The sequence below is a fragment of the Streptopelia decaocto genome (assembly GCF_964273445.1).
Source record: "Streptopelia decaocto genome assembly, chromosome: 9".
NCBI lineage: Eukaryota > Metazoa > Chordata > Aves > Columbiformes > Columbidae > Streptopelia > Streptopelia decaocto.
This window is the reverse complement of record NC_138664.1, coordinates 20,940,910-20,959,416: the sequence shown is the minus strand read 5'-3', so window position 1 is coordinate 20,959,416 and position 18,507 is coordinate 20,940,910. Positions and strand designations below refer to the sequence as shown.

Sequence of the window (18,507 nt, the reverse complement as noted above, 5' to 3'; positions counted from 1 at the left end):
TGACACAACTGGCTTTCTGGGCTGCAAGAGCACATGGACAGCCCGTGTCCACTTTATCACCCCCCAATGTCCCCACATCCTCCTCCACAGGGCTGTTCTCAACCTCTTTGCCCCCCAGAGTCTGTACTGATACCGGGGGTTGCCCCAACCCAGCTGCAGAACCTCACGCTTGGCCTTGTTGAACTTCATGAGGTTCACATGAACCCAATCCTCACACCTGCCAAGACCAACTTCTTGAAGAAACCCAACCATACCACACAACAGCCCCAACCTGCAAGGCCACAATGACTCCAAAGCCATCTCCTCCAAGCCATGCTGGGCATCATCTCCAGGTCTGGGATAACTTCCATCAACCACCCCAGAGGACTGTGCTTCATTTCCAGCTGACAGCAAGTCTCTGGCGCCTTGAAGACGACTGATTTCTCCACTCACCCAGCTCAGGGGGTCAGGAATGTTAATGTGATCCCACTAAACAGGCCAGAAGAAACCCAACCCACCCAAGTCTTTGCCCTTTCCGGTCATCGGCAATCTCAGTCGTCAGAAGATTTCTTGGGTTCCTCTAAGTTCTTCTGCCAAGTTCTGATTAAAATCCTCCCCTAAGTGGTTTTCTCTTTATTCGATTTCCTAGAACTGAGAAGTAAAGAGGACCGGAGTGCCAGAGCCAACAGCCACCAACACAGCCGGCCCGGCTGAGCCTCCCACACCGGCTCCGTAGGATCAATGGAAAACTGAAAGAGATTCTCTTCCCATCTCCTGTATCAGCCCATCAGCTCCCAGTTTAACGGCCTCGCTAGGTGGTGGGAGGCTGGAACCCTCGCTGCCCAGGCCCCTCTTGCCCGGTGCTGCTTTAGTGCCACGTTTGAAACAGGCTGGCCAGGGACCAAAGGGTTTTGGGCAACGCACAATGGCAGAACAGTGAGCAAGGAGCAGAGCACAGCACCGTAACACGGGTCTCCGCGCCCAGAAATGTCCAGTTTACCAAAACCGCGGCGCCCTGCCGCAGCTCGACATGCTCCGCTTCACGGCGGTGGCTTTGAAAGAGGAGCCAACCCCTCACCACAGGCTTGGGATCTGCACCAAACTGGATCCCTCTCTTGCCCAGAAAATCTGGCTGCTCTGGCGGCCTGGAGGATGAAGCTCTTGGTTTCTTGCCCAGAAAGAAGAGGCACCTGCAAGTCTGGTCGCTCTCGTTCCTGCGGCCAAAGGACACCGGGAAAACGTGGTGCACCTCACCCATGCCCGTCCCAGGGCTGGCCCTTCCCTGTGCGCAGCTCGCAGGGCATCAAGTCAACTTCCAGTCTTCTGCCTGAAATATAAGAAATCGCCTCCTTCCTCTTCTGTCACTTCAAAGGTGGCTCCAAGCTGTATATTTTTGACCAGACTCTATAATCAGACGTTTTGTTTTAAATGCCATCACCGTAACTATCTGCTGCTACGCGGAAGAAAGAAATTAAAGTTAAGCTGTTTGAGCAGCATTAACACCATTATCTGACCCATGTGCCAGCAGAGCGCAGTCTTCAGAGTGCTAATGGCCATCTCTTGTTGCTCCAGGACTTTGGGAGAAGCTTTGTGCGAGCACACTGCCATCTGACAATCAGAAGTGTTGCTATTGTGCAGGCCGCATTGAGATTTTAATGGCAGACGGTGTTGCTCTTTACATTCGCCCTTGCTGACTTCACACTGAAGCCAACAGGAGCTTTGCTCACTGGTTCAGGATCAGGTCTCACCCCAGGGCTCGAGCACACTGGGAGCGTTGGGAACCCCAAAACAGCCGCCGTCCGCACGAGAACAAACAGCCCGGGACCTGCCGCTGCCCTCTGCACCGGGACCCACAGCCCGGAAATCCCCAAATTCCCGTTTTTTAATGCCATGCGCCTCAGGGAATGAGCAAACGCTGAACCTGCTTACAGAGCCCACACGGACAGGACGCCCCATTCGCTACCATCGAATTATCCATGGTGGGGAACACCACCATCTCCTGCTTGCCTGGGCTGCAGGACGGATCTGAGACAGTGTTTTCCTGGGACGGCGCTCATCCGCAAGCCAGGCAGTGATTGGCAAAGCCACGGTACGTTCGGTCACCGCGATGCTTTTTTGATACAAGATCCAGTCCCTGCGGAACCACCAGCTCTCCCCCTGGGTCAGGGCGGCTGAGAAACGTTCTGCTCGCGGCTGTAGGGTTTGTACCGAAAGGCTGGCTCCCCTCAAAGGGCCATTCAACGCTCAGCCCCTCCAGCTCCCTTCACCCTGTTCACAAAGTATTAATAGCCGGCCTGGAAGACCATAAAACACTAAATACCTCCAGAGTTCCTGTACCTTGAAATGTTAATGCTCAGCAGAAAATAAACCTTCCTGTTAGCAAACTGCTGGGCTCTGTGATATATATACACGGTGCCTTCCTCCCCTCCCGGCCGCAGAACAGCAAACAGCACTCGAAGCCCTAAAGCGTCGCTCTGCCGACAAGGCCGCCTATAGATCCGCTCGTCTGGGAGAGGCTTCGCCGGCACACGCGGCTCTTCCCCGCCATTCGTTCCCGCCTGGCGCCCGGCCACCCTCCGCACAGGCTCCTTTTCAGCCCTGGCTCGTCCTTTCCTTCCGATCCCTCCTGCGCTCCATGGCCAGGGCTCAGCTCCGGCACCAACATCCCCACTTGTCTCCTGCCCACATCGTGGCAGGGAAAAATGTAATGAAACGGAACAAGGGCAAGTGTAGAGCCTGACATCTGGGCAGGAACAACCCCAGGTTCCAGTATAAGTTGGGGAATGACCTATTAGAGAGCAGCGTAGGGGAAAGGGACCTGGGGGTCCTGGGGACAGCAGGGTGACCATGAGCCAGCACTGGGCCCTTGTGGCCAGGAAGCCAATGGGACCTGGGGTGGGTTAGAAGGGGGTGGTCAGTAGGTCAGAGAGGTTCTCCTGCCCCTCTGCTCTGCCTGGGGAGACCACACCTGGAATCTTGTGTCCAGTTGTGGCCCCTCAGTTCCAGCAGGACAGGGAACTGCTGCAGAGAGTCCAGCGCAGCCACCAAGATGCTGCAGGGAGTGGAGCATCTCCCGTGTGAGGAAAGGCTGAGGGAGCTGGGGCTCTGGAGCTGGACAAGAGGACACTGAGGGGGGACTCATTCCTGGGGATCAAGATGGAAAGGGGGAGTGTCAGGAGGATGGAGCCAGGCTCTTCTGGTGACAACCAGGGACAGGACAAGGGGCAATGGGTGCAAACTGGAACACAGGAGGTTCCACTTAAATATGAGAAGCAACTTGTTTGGGGTGAGGGTGGCAGAGCCTGGCCCAGGCTGCCCAGGGGGGTTGTGGAGTCTCCTTCTGTGCAGACATTCCAACCCGCCTGGACACCTTCCTGTGTAACCTCATCTGGGTGTTCCTGCTCCATGGGGGATTGCACTGGATGAGCTTTCCTCGTCCCTTCCAACCCCTCACATTCTGGGATTCTGTGTGAAACACTCGGAGCTGGAATAATCCCGTTAGCAGCGGCTCTCGGTGCGCACGATGCTCAGCGTGGGACTGCGAGGACACAGCAGCCCCTCCGCCACAATGTGCCATCCCGGCATCAACACTGGCGTTAGCAGCACTGATTATTTTGGAGATATCCTAGAGAACAAACCCCTTTGGGACAACACAACCCCACCACTGGTCACACACACAGGCTGCTCTGTTTCCTCCAGCCCAAACGTACTTGAACGCAGGACCCAGCACCGGTGCCGAGTCCTGTTTCACAGGTTGAACCCCAGGCCGGTGCCACCACAGGGTTCACTCCAGAACCAGCCCCCTGTGCAACCCAGCGCGGGAGGCCACGTTCCCGCATCCCAGCGAGCGGAGGGAGGGATGGGGAGGCGAGCGGGAGGAGGCTGGGAACGGCGTTCGTTTGCATAGCACCTGGGGAAAAAAACCACAACATTGCATTTACATCGCTAATTGGGGAGTGAGCTTCCCAGAGTGAAATTACTTGCTGACATGGGGGAAAAAAGCAAAGGAAACACAACATCAGCACAGGGTTTGTAGCTGTGATGGTGTGTTCTCCAGCCAGAGCACTTGGGTGCTCTTCTCGACAAAGTACCTAATGGGGCATCTGATCCATGCATGGGAAACTGAGGCACGGGGGCTCCAGCACTAAGGAAGGGCAGCGCAGAGCCCGGACAGCTCCTCTTTGTCCCTCGCACCGGGCAAAACACCATTTTGAGTTGTATCACATCCCATCCCCTCGAGGAGATGTAAAATGTGGCAACCTCCACGCCGTGACCAGAATTAATGCTGCGGAGCAGGCTTGCTCGCCATCTTCACCAGACCCCAAGTGAACGAGGGCCAGACAATATTTTACAATACATCTAGACACCGAGTTTTAAACTAATTTCAGTCCAAGCGCAGGGGGAACATCAGCAGATAGAAGCACGTGCTGTTACTCCACCGTACAAAAGCTTTGTGGTTAACGTCTCCCTGCAAAGGGATTTATCCCACCCGCTGCACCGCTCAGCCAGGGGCCAGGGGACAAGGAGAGGTGCTGGCCAAAGCCACCGCCAGCCCCGCCAGAGGCCCGCACACCCCAAGAGCGGCTGGCAAAGCCGTGTCCCCCGCTGCCCCGGCCCACAAAACCCCTTTATTTTATTCCAGCAGCTCAGCCCCCCGCGCTGCTCCGTGGGCAGGAGTGAGTAACAGGGACAGGAATATCTCCAGCAGATGTTGTCACCAAATACAACATATCATCAGGCTGCTGGCGGCGTTAAATCATCTCAGAGCCCGGCGATTCTTTTTCCAGCCCTGGGCTGTGTCTCCCCGGCTCTCCAGCTCCTACGAGACCCACGGCGGCTTTGCTCTTGCAGCAAAACGAGGACTCCACGACCACCACGAGGTGGGAAGACCCCAGTAAGTCACCACAAAAAGTCCACTGCAATCAGCAGCTGCACAAGGACTCGCAGGTGGGATGGATTTCACAGCCCGAAAATCACCGTCAGAGGAACGCAGCACCGCGTTTGCACGGCAAACATCGGGAAAACAGCGGCACAAAGCCTGCAGGAAACAGAGAGAAGGTGGCGAATCCCCAACAAACCACGCTGGAAAAGCGGAGGAAGGGACAAGCAGACGGTGCTTTGCTCCCCAGCCCTTTCCAGTGGTTGGAGCAGCTTTGCTCATTAGCAGGTTATTCCTGGCACATCCCCCTACATCACCTCCCCGGCACAGCCGCCGGGTTTTGAAGCTTTCGGAGAGGCACGAATCTTCCTTTAAAGCAATCTCACTCGGAGAGATAAATGGTGCTGGGTAACCGGGGTCATTAGGCTAATGAGCAACCACCGCCAGCCTGGAAGCAAAGTAACAAACACGAGTCTACCCAGGCCGATTAGCCTCAAAATCTGACCCATCTCCAGCGGTTCCCGTCGCCATTGGAGGAGAAATCAGGTCCGTGAGTCAGCAGGATCAATCACCCACCGGCCTTTTCATCAACATTTCTAATCACAGTGTCAGGTTTGCAGCTTGGCCGTGCCGAGGATGCGGCGCAGACCCCCCGGAGGAGCCGTCCCCTCCATCAGCGCCCTTTTCTCTGCTTTCCCAGCTCCGGTACCCGCTGCCGCAGGTCCTGCTTCCCGCTGTGGTGGGGACGGGGCTGCGTTTGGGCTCAACGAGCGATTAACTGGGATCCGGTAATGCCGGTGGGTCGGGCAGCACAACTAACTCACCCCTTAACTAGTCCTTCCTCACGCTGCCAGCCGGGAAAGCAAACAGGGAGAGATGCAATTCTGCCTTCAGAGGTGGGATCGGCTGAAGCTGCTACATCCAGCAGTTATTAAAAAAAAATAAAATAATAAAAGCCCGCATATAAATAACCTCTCAGCAGGAGCCAAAACTCAAAGACTAACCCCATGGTTTTAAGTGAACGAGGCCAATTTCCTCCTTTGTAGCTCTTGACACGAGTTGGCCGTGTGCCCCTCGCGCCTTGTTCCCGCAGCAGAAGCTCCGGGGCCGATAAGGAACTGAGTGGTGTTGTTCCCAAAACCTCCCAGCACGGCCCTGTCAGCGGCTCATCCCAGCCTGGCCGGGGACAAAAACCATGGCGAGAGGCAGCTGCCTGCACCCCATGTCACTGCACCCCGTGCTGCTGCACCCCCATATCAATGCACCCCGTCTCCCTGCAGCCCATGTCGCTGCAGCCCCATGACAATGCACCCCCTGTCACTGCACCCCTGTGTCCCTGCAGCCCATGTCGCTGCAGCCCCATGACAATGCACCCCTGTGTCCCTGCAGCCCATGTTGCTGCAGCCCCATGACAATGCACCCCTGTGTCCCTGCAGCCCATGTCGCTGCAGCCCTGTGACAATGCACCCCCTTGTCACTGCACCCCCTGTCACTGCACTGTGTCAATGCACCCCCTGTCGCCCCACTCCCATGTCACCACACCCCCTGTCGCTGCACCCCACATCGCTCTCTGCCCCATTCCCTGAGCAAGGGGAACACGGCACTGAGCGGGCAGGAAAATCACTTCTGCCCGGATTCGGGGTATGAGCAGGTCTCTACCCCAAGCGTTTGCCCGAAAAAGCCCAGGGGAAAAGGAATGGCAGGGTTGAGGCAGCCCTGGAGAGCCAGAGCGAGCTGTAAGGGAAACGGTGGTTTCACCCAAACGCCTCCATTGGGAAGTTTTCCTCCCCAAAATCCAGCCCCGAGAGAAGCGAACCCAGGCTGGGCGCTACCCGTCACTTCTGGGTCCAAATCACACACACGTCTGCCACACGTGAGGCCGAGGAGGCCTCTCCATCCTTGCTCAGAGCAGCCTGGGCTTTGCTGAAGCCTCACGTCAAATTTCTTGACATTTGGGGTGGGAAAAGCTGCTTTGGTGTGTTTTGGGTGGCTTTTTGTGAGCACAGAAGGCTCGAGCCCTCAGCACGGCAGCTCCCACGTGTCCCTCCTTCTATGAGATACAAACCCAGAAGGAAACGCAACACCCAACGTGCAGAAATGTCCCCAGGAGGGTCTGCGGCCACCTCCTGTTGGGCTGGACCTGGTAGATCTCGCCTCTCCAAGCTGGAGTCATCTCGGCACATCCAACCCTCGCCCCTCCCATCAAAAATGGCTTAACAGCAACAAAAAAGCACCATTTCCAAGGCCACACTGGCCCCCAGGGAACCAGAAATGTATCTTCACACCACTGCGGTGTCCCCAACCCCCTCACCCAAAGCCTGCGATCTCTGCTCAGAGGGGGAAATTCAGGGTCAGAACAATGCACCCCTGGCTTTTACCCCCTATGGCACGGAGGGACGCGGCCGAATCCACCCTCCTCGCCGCAGCGCACGTGACCCGGAGAGGCTTTTCAGAGCTGCCGAGTCTCCAGCAGCTTCTGTTTGCCTTTCCCTTGTTTGCAGCAGCGTCGCATCTGGACGCTCGTCAGGAGGGGAAAAAAAAACCAACCCATGCGCCCTCCTCCTGCTGAACAACCTCTCAATCAAAACAAAGCCGGAGCAGCAGCCAAGAGCTGGGAGGCTCTTTTGTTCAATGCCGAACGTCGCGGCCGGGCGAGCCGCCCCAGCGCGCGGGTGCCGGGCGGCAGCACACGGAGCGGGGCTGCGGGGGTGTTCGCCGCCCGGGAACCCGCCCGCGGGCCGGGAACGCGGCCGGCGGCACAAAGCGGCTCCGAGCCCCGCTGCGCCCTGCACGGCCATTTTGCCGAGCGCGGCCGCTCGCCCAGCGCGGCCGTTCCCTCCCAAACCAGACCCGGTGCTGGTGCCCGTGCTCCGGACACGGGTCCATCAGCACGTGCTTGTTTCTCTTGCTCCCGCTGGTGGCCCCAAAAATACCTTTTGGGGCTCCGGGAGCTGGCGAATGGCAGCCCCAGGGAAACCTGCGCCCGTGGCCTGTTCCACCCCGGAGACCCTGGAAGGTCTCGGCGAGGTTGTTGCCAACAGGTTTCAACACCGTCAGCCCCATCCCTGGCGATGTTATCGCTCGTGTCCCGATGCACCGTGGCAGCGGGTTCAAGGCGAGTACATAACAAGCCAGGACATGCCACAGAGCTGGATACACGTTGAGGAAAAGGGTGTTTGGGAGATTTGGTTCCCAAGGAAAGCGGCGACCACAAGAGCTGTGGGGTCACACTGGCGAAACATCTCCCACTGAGCCCACGGGCCACGTCCACCAGCAATGCCAGACACAGGAGCAAGGGTGACCTTGCCCGTGGATACCACGGCAGCTCCTGCAGACGTGAAAACCCCAAAGCAAAGCTCTTTCCTGCAGCCGGCGCAGACGGGAGGGCTGCGAAACCCTCCAGCGAGATGTTCAAAGAGCACAAAAGCAGAAGGAGGGGCGAGCGGTGGCACCGAGGCACCGCAGCCAGGCGAAAATACTCGTTGTTCGAGTGCTCTTTAATCCAGCCAGGGAGGTACAACGAAACCGCCCGGCTGCTCCGCCGCACGTATGCACGGGAGAGAAGGTCCCTCCCGCTCCATCCCAGACGCGGAGCGGGAGCAGCGCCGGGTTACCCAGAGGACACGCTGCCGGGGACCAAAGGTTGGGCTGAGTCACGTTGCGGCTGTTCCTGTTTCACTCTGAACAAGCTGCTCCATTCCCAGGCGGGGTTTGTCCCCAGGCCTGCAGGAACCCGTCCCCTCCGTCCCGGGCGCAGCTGCCCTCCCACGGCCAGCACGTCCCTCTGCTCTGGGCTTGTCCTCCAGACCCGTTCAGCAGCATCTCTGCAGCTTTCGGGAGACAAGGACAGCACGAGGCCGCTCTCATCGCCATCCTCCACCCTGCCCCGGTCGCTGGCCCACCCTCAGATGCTTCTTCAAGAGATAAAACCACGTTCCTACCCCTCACCACACAGACACCATTCTTCTCCTCGCCCATGACGGTCCCAACCCAAGGAAGTCATCTCGCTGTGCCCAGGAGGCAGACGGAACACGGCCAACGTTTCCTCTTAGACCAGACATGAGATGTTTTCCTGCAGATCCAGACCTTAAATCACTCCCCCAAATCGCAATGAGCCTTTATCAATGTGGTTGTACCTGAACTGGGACAAGTGAAACAGCACAACTGTTCTCACAGGGTATGTGTGCAGAGATCATAGACCCACAGGATGGTTTGGGTTGAAGGGACCTTCCCAGCTCCCCAGTGCCACCCCTGCCATGGGCAGGGACATCTTCAGCAGCTCAGGGTGCTCAGAGCCCCGTCCAGCCTGGCCGTGAACACCTGCAGCGATGGGGCATCCACAGCTCCTCTGAAGAACCCATCCCAGGGTCTCACCACACTCACCATAAAACATTTCTCCCTGCTGTCTGATCTAAACCCACCCTCTTTACTTCTCTGGTAAAAAGTCTCTCTCCATCTTCTGTACAAGCCCCCAGTATGTATTGAAAAGCCACACTAAGGTCTCTCCAGACCCACCAGCACCCCCGAGTCCTTCTCCACAGGGTTGTTCTTTGCAGGACACCGGGGTTGCCTTGATCCAGCTGTGGGACCTCACACGTGGCCTGGCTGAGCTTCAGGAGCTTCACATGGGCCCGGTCCCACCAAGACCCATGATGTTTGGTCTCTGTCTTCACAATCCCCACCCTGCTTTGGCATTGGTACCCGTAGATGCTCTCTGCACCCGCAGCAGGGAAAGAAATCATAGTGAAAATACAGGAAAAGCCCCGTGGGGTCCGACCAAAGGTCCAGGCAGCTCCCGTGGCAGCGGGGATGGCCGTGAAGGAACAGAACAGCCTCAGGACGCTTCCCAAACCACTTCCCGAGCTCCAGCCCTCCTCGGGCTTTCCCAACCAGGAGACATTGCCCCGTCCATCCCCACGACGGGTTCCTCCTCCACCAACCCGCCCAGCTGAGCCTCCGGCACCCACAGCTTCTCACAGCAGTGTTCAAGTCCACCACGCAAAAGAGCAGCTGCTGCTCTCCCCGCTTTCCTTCGCCGGTTCTGCTGCTGGGAGGGATGAGGAAACAACGCAGCGTTTCCGCACCACCCTTCGTTTTACAGGCTTCACTCTCCTGCCCCAGGAGCCTTTCTCTTGACGGAGGAAGCACTGACCTACTTAGCAGCTCTTCCCCCATCACTGACCATCTCCACCACGCTTCTCTCCATATATATTCTATATTTTGCAGATGGAAATAAAATAAATCTCCCCAACATCTCGCGGGTCTCAGCAACTCTCCCAAATCCACCGAGTGCTCTCCACCCAGCGTCGCGGTCTCTATACCAAAGCCGGAATGCTCCCGGGGAGCCGAAAGCTGCAAACACGGGCACGCACACCCGACACCCCCCAACCGCTCTCCCGACACCCAGCGCGTGGAGACAGCGCCAGGGCTGAGCCCCAAGAGCGCAGACGCTCGTGATGCTCACGGCAAACCCGATCGGACCGGTGATGTCCCATGTCCAACCGGTGCGGAGAAGCTTCAGCTCCGCGCACCCCAAAGCGACCCCCGCCTGCCCACAGAAACCACGACAGCCACCATGATTCCTAAAAACCAACTGAACCTAGCTGCCCATCAGGCGGCTGCATCCACAAACAGCCGTGCAGAGCCGAACGGCACTCAGACAGACAGACAGACAAATGTACACCACATCACCGCACACCACTGGCTGGGCTTTTTGTGGCCCCCATGACCTGGAAAGGAACTTCGCTGGCTCAGCATCGCCGCTGCACGTTAGTGCAGAAGGAACATGTCAGGAAATCCACTCAGGAGCCCACCGATCATCACCGCGAGGGGGACAAAGCCCACGTACCAACGGCGCAGTCAGAAACGAGCTGGCAGTTCCTGTCAACCTCGTGCTTGCCTGCGTCCCCGCGCAGATCCCGCATTTACCAACACGTTGAGGTCTCCTTCTCTGCAAATGATGCAACCGGAGAGAAATAAGTTCCTGTGGGAGCTGCGGAGAGCTCTGACACGCAAGGTGAAGCCCCTGGGAAGCAGAGCACGGCAGCCAGACACGGTCCTGTCCTGGCAGGATCCGGCACAGGCCGCTGAGATCACCTTCACCGGCCCTGGCTGCTCCCGCAGAGCCACAGAGAGACTCGGACCCACTCGGCACCGACGAAACCAGATCCCTGAGGGTCCGGCAGGATCGCAGCCTGACGCACAGCGACTGCAAGGTCTACAGAACACAGGCAGAGCGCGAGCGGTGCCTTCCCATCGCCACGGCCAGACCCGGCACGTCACACGGCCAAAGTGTCCTCACGCCACAACCAGAAGCACCAGCCGCCCACCAGCACCGGCCGCCAGTGGTCCCTGTCATTCCCTGGAGCAGCCGCCGGAGCCGAGCGGCAACGCCACCTCCACCCGCAGCCCTTCGCCTTTCTTACCTTCTCCGATTTCACCTTTTTCAGCTGCCGGCACTCACTTTCCCCGTCCTCCAGCTCCGACTTAACTCCCAAGGGGTTGAGCGCAGCTCCCGTGTCGATAGCTATACTCCCGAGCTGCTCGGCAGCAGCAGGTTCTGTCCCCTGGGCCCCGTCGTACTGTCCCACCCTCACGGCCAGGGCCAGGGGCTGCAGCACGCTGGGCTCCTTCTCGGCCGCAGCCCCCGCGCCCTCACCCCTTTCCTTCTTGCTTTTGGACGAGCCGCCCTCCTTCTCCTTCTTGGAGCCGGCCACGCTGCGAGACGCCTTGGCCGACTTCTCCGAGCCCTTCGGGGTGACAGTGGCCACCAAGCCACCCGAGTTCGCGCCGTCCCCAGAACGTCCTTGAGCCTCCTTCTTGCCACCAGCGCCCTCGCCGGGAGTGAACAAGGAGGTCCCCGGCGTCGGCTTGCCACTGTCCTTGCCACTCTTGCTCCTTTTCGATTTGGATTTGCCCTCCTTGCCCTGCGGGCCCGGCACCGGGCTCACAAACTTGATGTTATCCGGTAGTGTCGCCACCGCGTTGGGTGCCGGGAGCCCCACCTCTTTGGAGCCCGACATTTCCAATTTCTGCTGATCCTTCTCCAAATCAGCGTCCAGGTCAATGATGAGATTCCCTACGCCAATGTCCCACTCATCCCCGCTGTCGTACGTCTCAACCGGGTTCGCATCAATTCCTTTCCCTCCGGAAGCTCCGCTGCTCAAGGACATCTTAGAGTTAACGGCCCCTCGCGGTTCAAGGCTCTTCCCTGCTCCAGGCCCTGGGGGTCACCTACTTCCTCGGGGGGCTTCCAGCGCTCGGGGTCTGCCCAGCTGACGGCATCGCTGCTGAAACGGAGAGCACAGACAACAGCGTTACACCCCAAGATCTGCCTTCACGTGCGGGCAGGAGAGCTCTAAACCCCCCAAAAATCCCCTATCGCAACATCCTCCCGTCTCCTCCCCGCCGCAGCAGCCATCTGGCACCGGTCCCTCGATCAATAGCAGCCCTGGCAGGTCACGGCTCTCGGCTCCAACAAGACATTACTCACACGTTTCCCCGCTCGCCATTTCCCTTTGAATTATCGAGCGCTGCCCCGGGAAGGGAGGATTGATTCCTCTCCTGCCGATGCCACCCGGGGGGAGGGACAAGAGCCGCTCGCCGGGGAAGTCGAGTGTCTCGGTGGGAGATAAATCCCCGGCTTTGGAGTGCCCGCGAGGCTTAAGAACGGTAGCGGGAAGCGCTGGGTTTCCATCCTGCACCCCCAGGCTTTATGGTGTGAAACCCATCACCTCCAGCAGCTTCAGATGGTGGGAAACTGAGGCACAGTTGCATGGGTAACTGGTCTTAACTGGGAAGGACGGGATCGGCCCACGGTTGAACCCGGACGGCCCGAAATTTCTCCTCCGGAGAAATTTCGGGCCGTCCGGGTTCAACCGTGGGCCGATCCATGTTCCTACTCTGGTGTGGGGATTGAAAGATACTCGCTGATATTAGCTGGTGGCAATTACAAGACATAATTAAGAGGTGAAACAGCTTCTTCCCAGCCAGCTCCTGGCTCTCCACATCTCTTCTCAAATCCTTGAGCGCCCATTAGGCCGGAGCTGCTCTCCTGCCCATCCTCGCCAAGCTCTGAACCAGGTGATTTAAACAGAAATGAGAAGGGGATGAGAAGAGGGGGGGAAAACAACACCACCACGCACACAAAACCCACACAAGCACGAATTTCTTCAAACCCCAGCAGGCAGGAGCCTGGAAAGCAGCTTCGTGGTGCGTTTCCAGAGATGCAAACACTGTAAAAATGCCAGGGATTCTTTCATCAGCCAGCCTGCCGCAGCCAGGCCATTTTCCATCTGCTCCCCACAGCATCCTCGGCTCTGTACAGCTAATAATCCGCTCTCTGACAGGTCATTACGGAGATTTTTAACCCCAGGAGCTGGGGGCTAGCATGCAAGCTGGAAATGAAAAGCACTGACCTCTCATTTCAGCGGCACAGAAAGTGCCAAATCAGGAGATCACTTTGTGCGCCGGAGTCGCTAAACGGCTTCCCAAAGCTGCCCCACGTGCTCCTGTCGCTGCTGCCCCCTCCTCCTCCTCCTCCTCCTGCCCCGGCATCCAGCCCGACCCCACAACCCGCCTCCCCAAACCGCCGATGGGGTTGGCGACGGGCAGCGACCATCGGCACAGACCCCCCGGCACCCTTTGTGCCACGGATCCGCAACAATTGCTTCGTCCAGATGGGCAAAGCCGGCTGGATGAACCAGACTTTTAGGTGGTAACAGCCCCAAAGTCGAGGCACAGCGACAAGCCCACCGCGCGGGGATACGCGGGACCAACACACCAGCTACCAGGGGAGGGTGAGGGTCGGTGTCCAACCCCAAGAGCTGCCCACCCAAAGGGCTGCGGCTGGCTCAAAACAGAGGGACAGACGGACAAGGACACGAAGGCGACAGACAATCTGCAGGGCTGTATTGCGACAGGCACAGCATCACCTGCTCCGCGCGACGCCGGCTCTCAGCTCGCTGTTTTGAGCATGCATTTGTACATAAATATTACTTATACATACGAAATAAGGAGAGCAGACGAGCAGGACTTTGCTCTGAAACCATGCAAACAGCAGCAGCATTTGCCAACTCCTACCACAACAAAAAGAAGAAGGAGCCCAGAAGTCCGCTGGGTTCCCGGAGATTAGAGAGCCAGGAACAATCAAAGGGTTAGAAAACAAGAGGAGGAAAAAACCATTCACCCTACGGAGGAGGCGTCGAGGGAGCCCAAGCTCGGCTAATGCAGAGGGAACCGCAAACAGGACGGACGAGAAGAGGCGGGTTTGCAGGAGCAGTGGGAAGTCACGTCGTGCCCAGAGCTCGGGAGAGGGAGCGGGGCAGCGATCGGCCCTTCCCAACCCGCGGCTGGGGACCAGGGCCCCGGGGCATGATCCGGGGGCGTCCCCTGCGAGTCACCCAATGCACGTGCCTCTGAGGCACCTCCTGCAGCTCAGACACTGAAATTCCCACCCTGATTCCCCGTTTCTTGTCTCTTTGGAGATGAGGGTTTCGGGTCTCTCTCCCAAGCAAGACCCTCTGACCTGTGATGCCACCGCTACGTCGGTCAGACCGACCGCAGGGTCCCTTCCCACCGCCTGGTTTGGCAAAGCCGGAGAAGCTCCGGGTGCCATCCAGATCCTCCTCGTCTGCCCGACGGGGGAAGTGAAGCCGCCACAAATCCCAGCATCTCCGAAAACAGAGCAAAGAGATTGATTGGGCTCTGAACGTGTCCTTCCCCTTACCTCCTGCCATCGCGGGATTGATCCCCGTGCAACATGAAAAGCATGTGCTCACTTGTTGGCCTGGAGACCTGCCAACAAAGCGTTTTAAGAGCAGTCCTGGAGCGCAGATCCTACAAGGAGGCAGCTTTCTGCTTGGGAATGCTGCGCACACACAGCACCAGACATGAATAATTCAGCTCCATTAGGTGCCGAGACCTCTACAATCCGCAGATACGGGCTGGGACGGAGCCAAGCGTATTAAGAGACAAAACCTGAAAGTTCACTTTCAAACACACCTAGAGAAAGCTATTCAAACAGAACGGGCTCACCTTCAAAACGAGAGCGAGGAAACCGCACGAGCCCCCGGCTCTTTGTGCTCAAACCCGGGCAGGATGCTCGGTAGCAAACCCGCGTCGCTCCGGCTTTCTCCGCCGCTTACCGGAGGCCAAGAAACCAAAAGCGAGGAAGGACTGAACGCCCAAGGGCGGCGAGATGCAGGAGAAAAGCTCTTCTCCTGGCAACGAGCAGCCCACACGGAGGGAGCCTGTCTCATCGCCATGTGCTCCATCCAGCCTGCAGCGCTCCAGCTTCAGCCTCTGGTGGCTTCCAGACATGACCGACTGCAATTTTCACCCTGATTAACTTTCAGGAATGCCCGCAAGAAGGAGCAGCGAAGACGACGGGGTGGGGGGAATAAAAACCCGCAGGACGCGGCGTTACCTCAGGCGGGAAGCTGGGGGTTCGGGGAGATGCTACCCAAAGAGACCCCCGGGATGGAGCGGCGGGGGGCAAACGCAGCGCTGGCAGCCCCGGGAGAGCTTCACGGGGATGCTGAGCCCCCCCTGGCTCACCCAGACCCCGAAGGGCTCCCCAGGAGCAGCACGAGGTGTCCAGGCCCCTCCTGGCAGCGGGCCGGCCGCTCTCCCCATCCGCCGCCTCCGCACAAGATCCCTTTTTGTTTCCTTTTACGACTAAAGAAACTCGGGGTGGGGGGGGGAAACGCGCCTGCCTCTCGCTCGGCTCCTACCGCCGCGTTTGTAATTCCCCAGCTGGGCTTGTTTGGGTTGGATTTTTGTTAAGTGACTCCCATGTCTTTTCTGCAGATTTCTTTTTAAGATGTTCTCCTCTCTCCCCACCCCCTCTCTCTCTCTAGAGATGAGGAAAAAGGAGGAAAAAAAAAAGAAGAGAAATGTTGAACGTGAGCCAGCTGGCACGCACAAGAGGAGACGGAGAAATCTGCACAAAGGAGCTTCCTCACTCACTTGCTGCTTTCAGCTCAAGAAATCACGCAGGGGAGGAGGGTTCGCTCTCCCCCATCCATCAGTCAAGCTGCAGCAGACAAAGGAGATTTACCACGACCCCCTCCAGAACCGCCACCCCACGGGGGCAGGATCCCCCCATCGCCTGCGCCCCGCGGGAGGCCGAGCTGTTGCAAAACACGCCGGGGCACGGGGCTTCCAAACAAGCTGTTCGCTGTGAAACGGAGCGAGGTTTGGAACGGAGGAGCTTCGGGACAACTTCGGCGGCGCTCGGGGCCGGCACCGGCGAGCTGTGGGAGGGAGAAGCCTGAACGCAATTTGAATAAAATGGAGCCACCCTTCTGGGTTTTTTTTTATTTTAATATGGAGGTGCACCCCGCCGGGACTACATTTTCCAGCATGCACTGCAGGCCGAGCGCCCGGCGAGGAGCTCGCGCCGGGACTCCCGAGTTTCCGTAGGCTGAGCCTTGACACTGGAGATGAACCTGACACGGGGCAGCGCTCGAGGCCCGAGTCCTCGAGAAAAGCCTGAAATACTTGAGTCCAGGCTTACAAAAGCAGGACGGATGAGGTCATGGGAGGATGGACAAGAGGAGCAAAGGCCTCTCCGGTGGGGATGGTTGGGCGACTGCCCTACCTGGAGCAAAGCTCAGGAGACTGAGCAGTCACAACGCCCTCCTCCTACCAAATACACTCTCCCGCTACCAAATACACCCTCAAGTGTTAACTTCACATTCATCATCGGGCGAAAAAATGCAGCTCGGATCAAAACTCAACCCCATATCCACCCCTATCCACCCACGACCTTTACGGCAACATTCAACAAGACTATGGGGCGCAAAGATGTCCAGCAAAGTTGTAGATATGAGATAAGGGTGCCAGATCTCAACCTGGCTGTATTTGAAGAAACACTTCGGCTTAGCTAAAACTGTTTGCTGCTTCTTGACACTTCTTTAACCCTGGCGCCCAAACTCCATGTAGAGCTGGAAAACCCAACGTTCTTCAACACGGCTCGATGGCAAAGCCAAGAAGCCAAACGCAACAGGAGGCGACGTCGCCAGCACACAAAGGGGAGACGTGAAAAGGAGGGAATGTTTCAGGCCCTCCTTAATGTCACAAAACAGGGAAAACTGGAACATGTTCCTCTTCAATCCTCCCATTGCTCTTGGAAGTGTCATTCAGAGTCGTGATTTTTCACTTGTCGCGCCCCCAGAGCCCGCGGTTCTTCAGGTTTACAGTGATTTCATGTTGATGTCTCTCAATCCTTGCATTTTTTTCGAGCTCCCTACATCTGTACTGAATGAAACACGACTCGGATTTCCTCTGCCAACACACGGGGAAGTCTAGAGCTTTGTATTTCGAGAAAACTAACAGCGAGAGGAACATCCCTAAAGTGTGTGGTCCCTGGTTCAGGCAGGAGGGGCATCAATACCCACAGAGCCACACAAAGGCTCCAAACATCGTTTCTTCCCCGTGAAGGACAAGAGGCAAATGTCACCTTCTCGGTGCTCCTGTTTGTCCTCTGCTGAACACATTTCTCCGGTGGGAAGCTGAGCAAGCACCATCCTTACAAGCGGAAACGTACGTGTCAACATGACTCACGTTGTAGAGCAGATCGGGTTGGAGGGGACCTCGACAAGTCACCCGGTCCAACCTTTGCTGGGAAAGGGAGCGCAGATGCCATTTTCCACCACCCTGTCCATTGAAAACCTCCAGCAACGGGGACTCCACCACATCCCTGAGGAGGTTGTTCCAGTGAATGATTGCAGAGTTCAAAACCTGAGAGCTGACAACACCCCAGAGCCCGCTCAGCACCCCCAGAAACATAAACTGGTGCCCAGCGCTCTCATCACTGCGAAAGAGGAGACCAACACTCGCATGCATGGGAGAACAAGAATTCGGTGGGTAAGATGAAAGAGCCGGCTTCCTTCCCGCAGCCTCTGATCTCTCCTGAATCAGCGACACTCAACAGTTGTGTCTGCACACGTGGAACCCACTGCGTAATCGCCGTGCCCAAACCTGCACGCCAAGGTTCACCGGCAACGAGAATTACAGCCCCGTCTTCAGCCCAAACCAGCGTCCCCATCCGGCAGCACCAAGAGGCGTCACCATGGAGTTCGGCCACCCACGGACCGGTGGCAAAACCAAAAAGCAACCCTGTGAGCAATAACCAGCCAGGATTAAGCAGGGAGCGCTCGGGATGAGTCTCGGCTAGACAAGCCGGCGCTACGGCTCATCGGAGACGCTGCCGGCAGCACCGGCCCCGCGGCCGCTCTCCCAGCGCCGCAAAGCCCGTTCTCGTTGAAGCCGGCCAGCCCTGCCGCTGCCAAAAATAACATGGAACACTCAAAACGGGACCTCTGAGCAAATTCGTTTGGCACCGAGCTCTGCAACGCGATGCTCCCCATAGGGACAAACCTGGGGGTCGGCCGTCCCCAGAGCGGGGAGCTGGTTTCCACCGGGAAAGCGGAACAGCCGCGCGGATTTAAAACCGGTCCGGTGACACCCTCGCTAAGCCCAGCGCAGAAGTGAAGTGATTTACGAGAGGCTTAAAGAGATGGGAATCAGCGGCCTGTCCTCACGCGCAGCCTAGAAGGGGGTAGAGAGCACGTTAAAATAACCAAAAAGGCTTAGAAATTTCAGATAAAGCTCCGCGCGGGCTGGAGGATTGCCAGGAGTCTGAA

The 18,507-nt window shown here is 57.8% G+C and overlaps 1 protein-coding gene across 3 annotated transcripts in view; it reads right to left on the bottom strand.

Moving 5' to 3' along the window:
* The window catches only part of ZNF609 (zinc finger protein 609), a 59,783-nt gene that overhangs the window by 36,162 nt on the left and 5,114 nt on the right, over positions 1 to 18,507 (bottom strand). For 2 of the 3 annotated variants that reach the window (XM_082060575.1, XM_082060573.1), the window contains exon 2: positions 11,284 to 12,147. In XM_082060575.1, the coding sequence (XP_081916701.1) occupies positions 11,284 to 12,030 (747 nt within the window). In that variant the 5' untranslated portion in view covers positions 12,031 to 12,147. The remainder of the gene's footprint in view (positions 1 to 11,283; positions 12,148 to 18,507) is intronic. The other variant, XM_082060574.1, reaches the window with a different exon arrangement.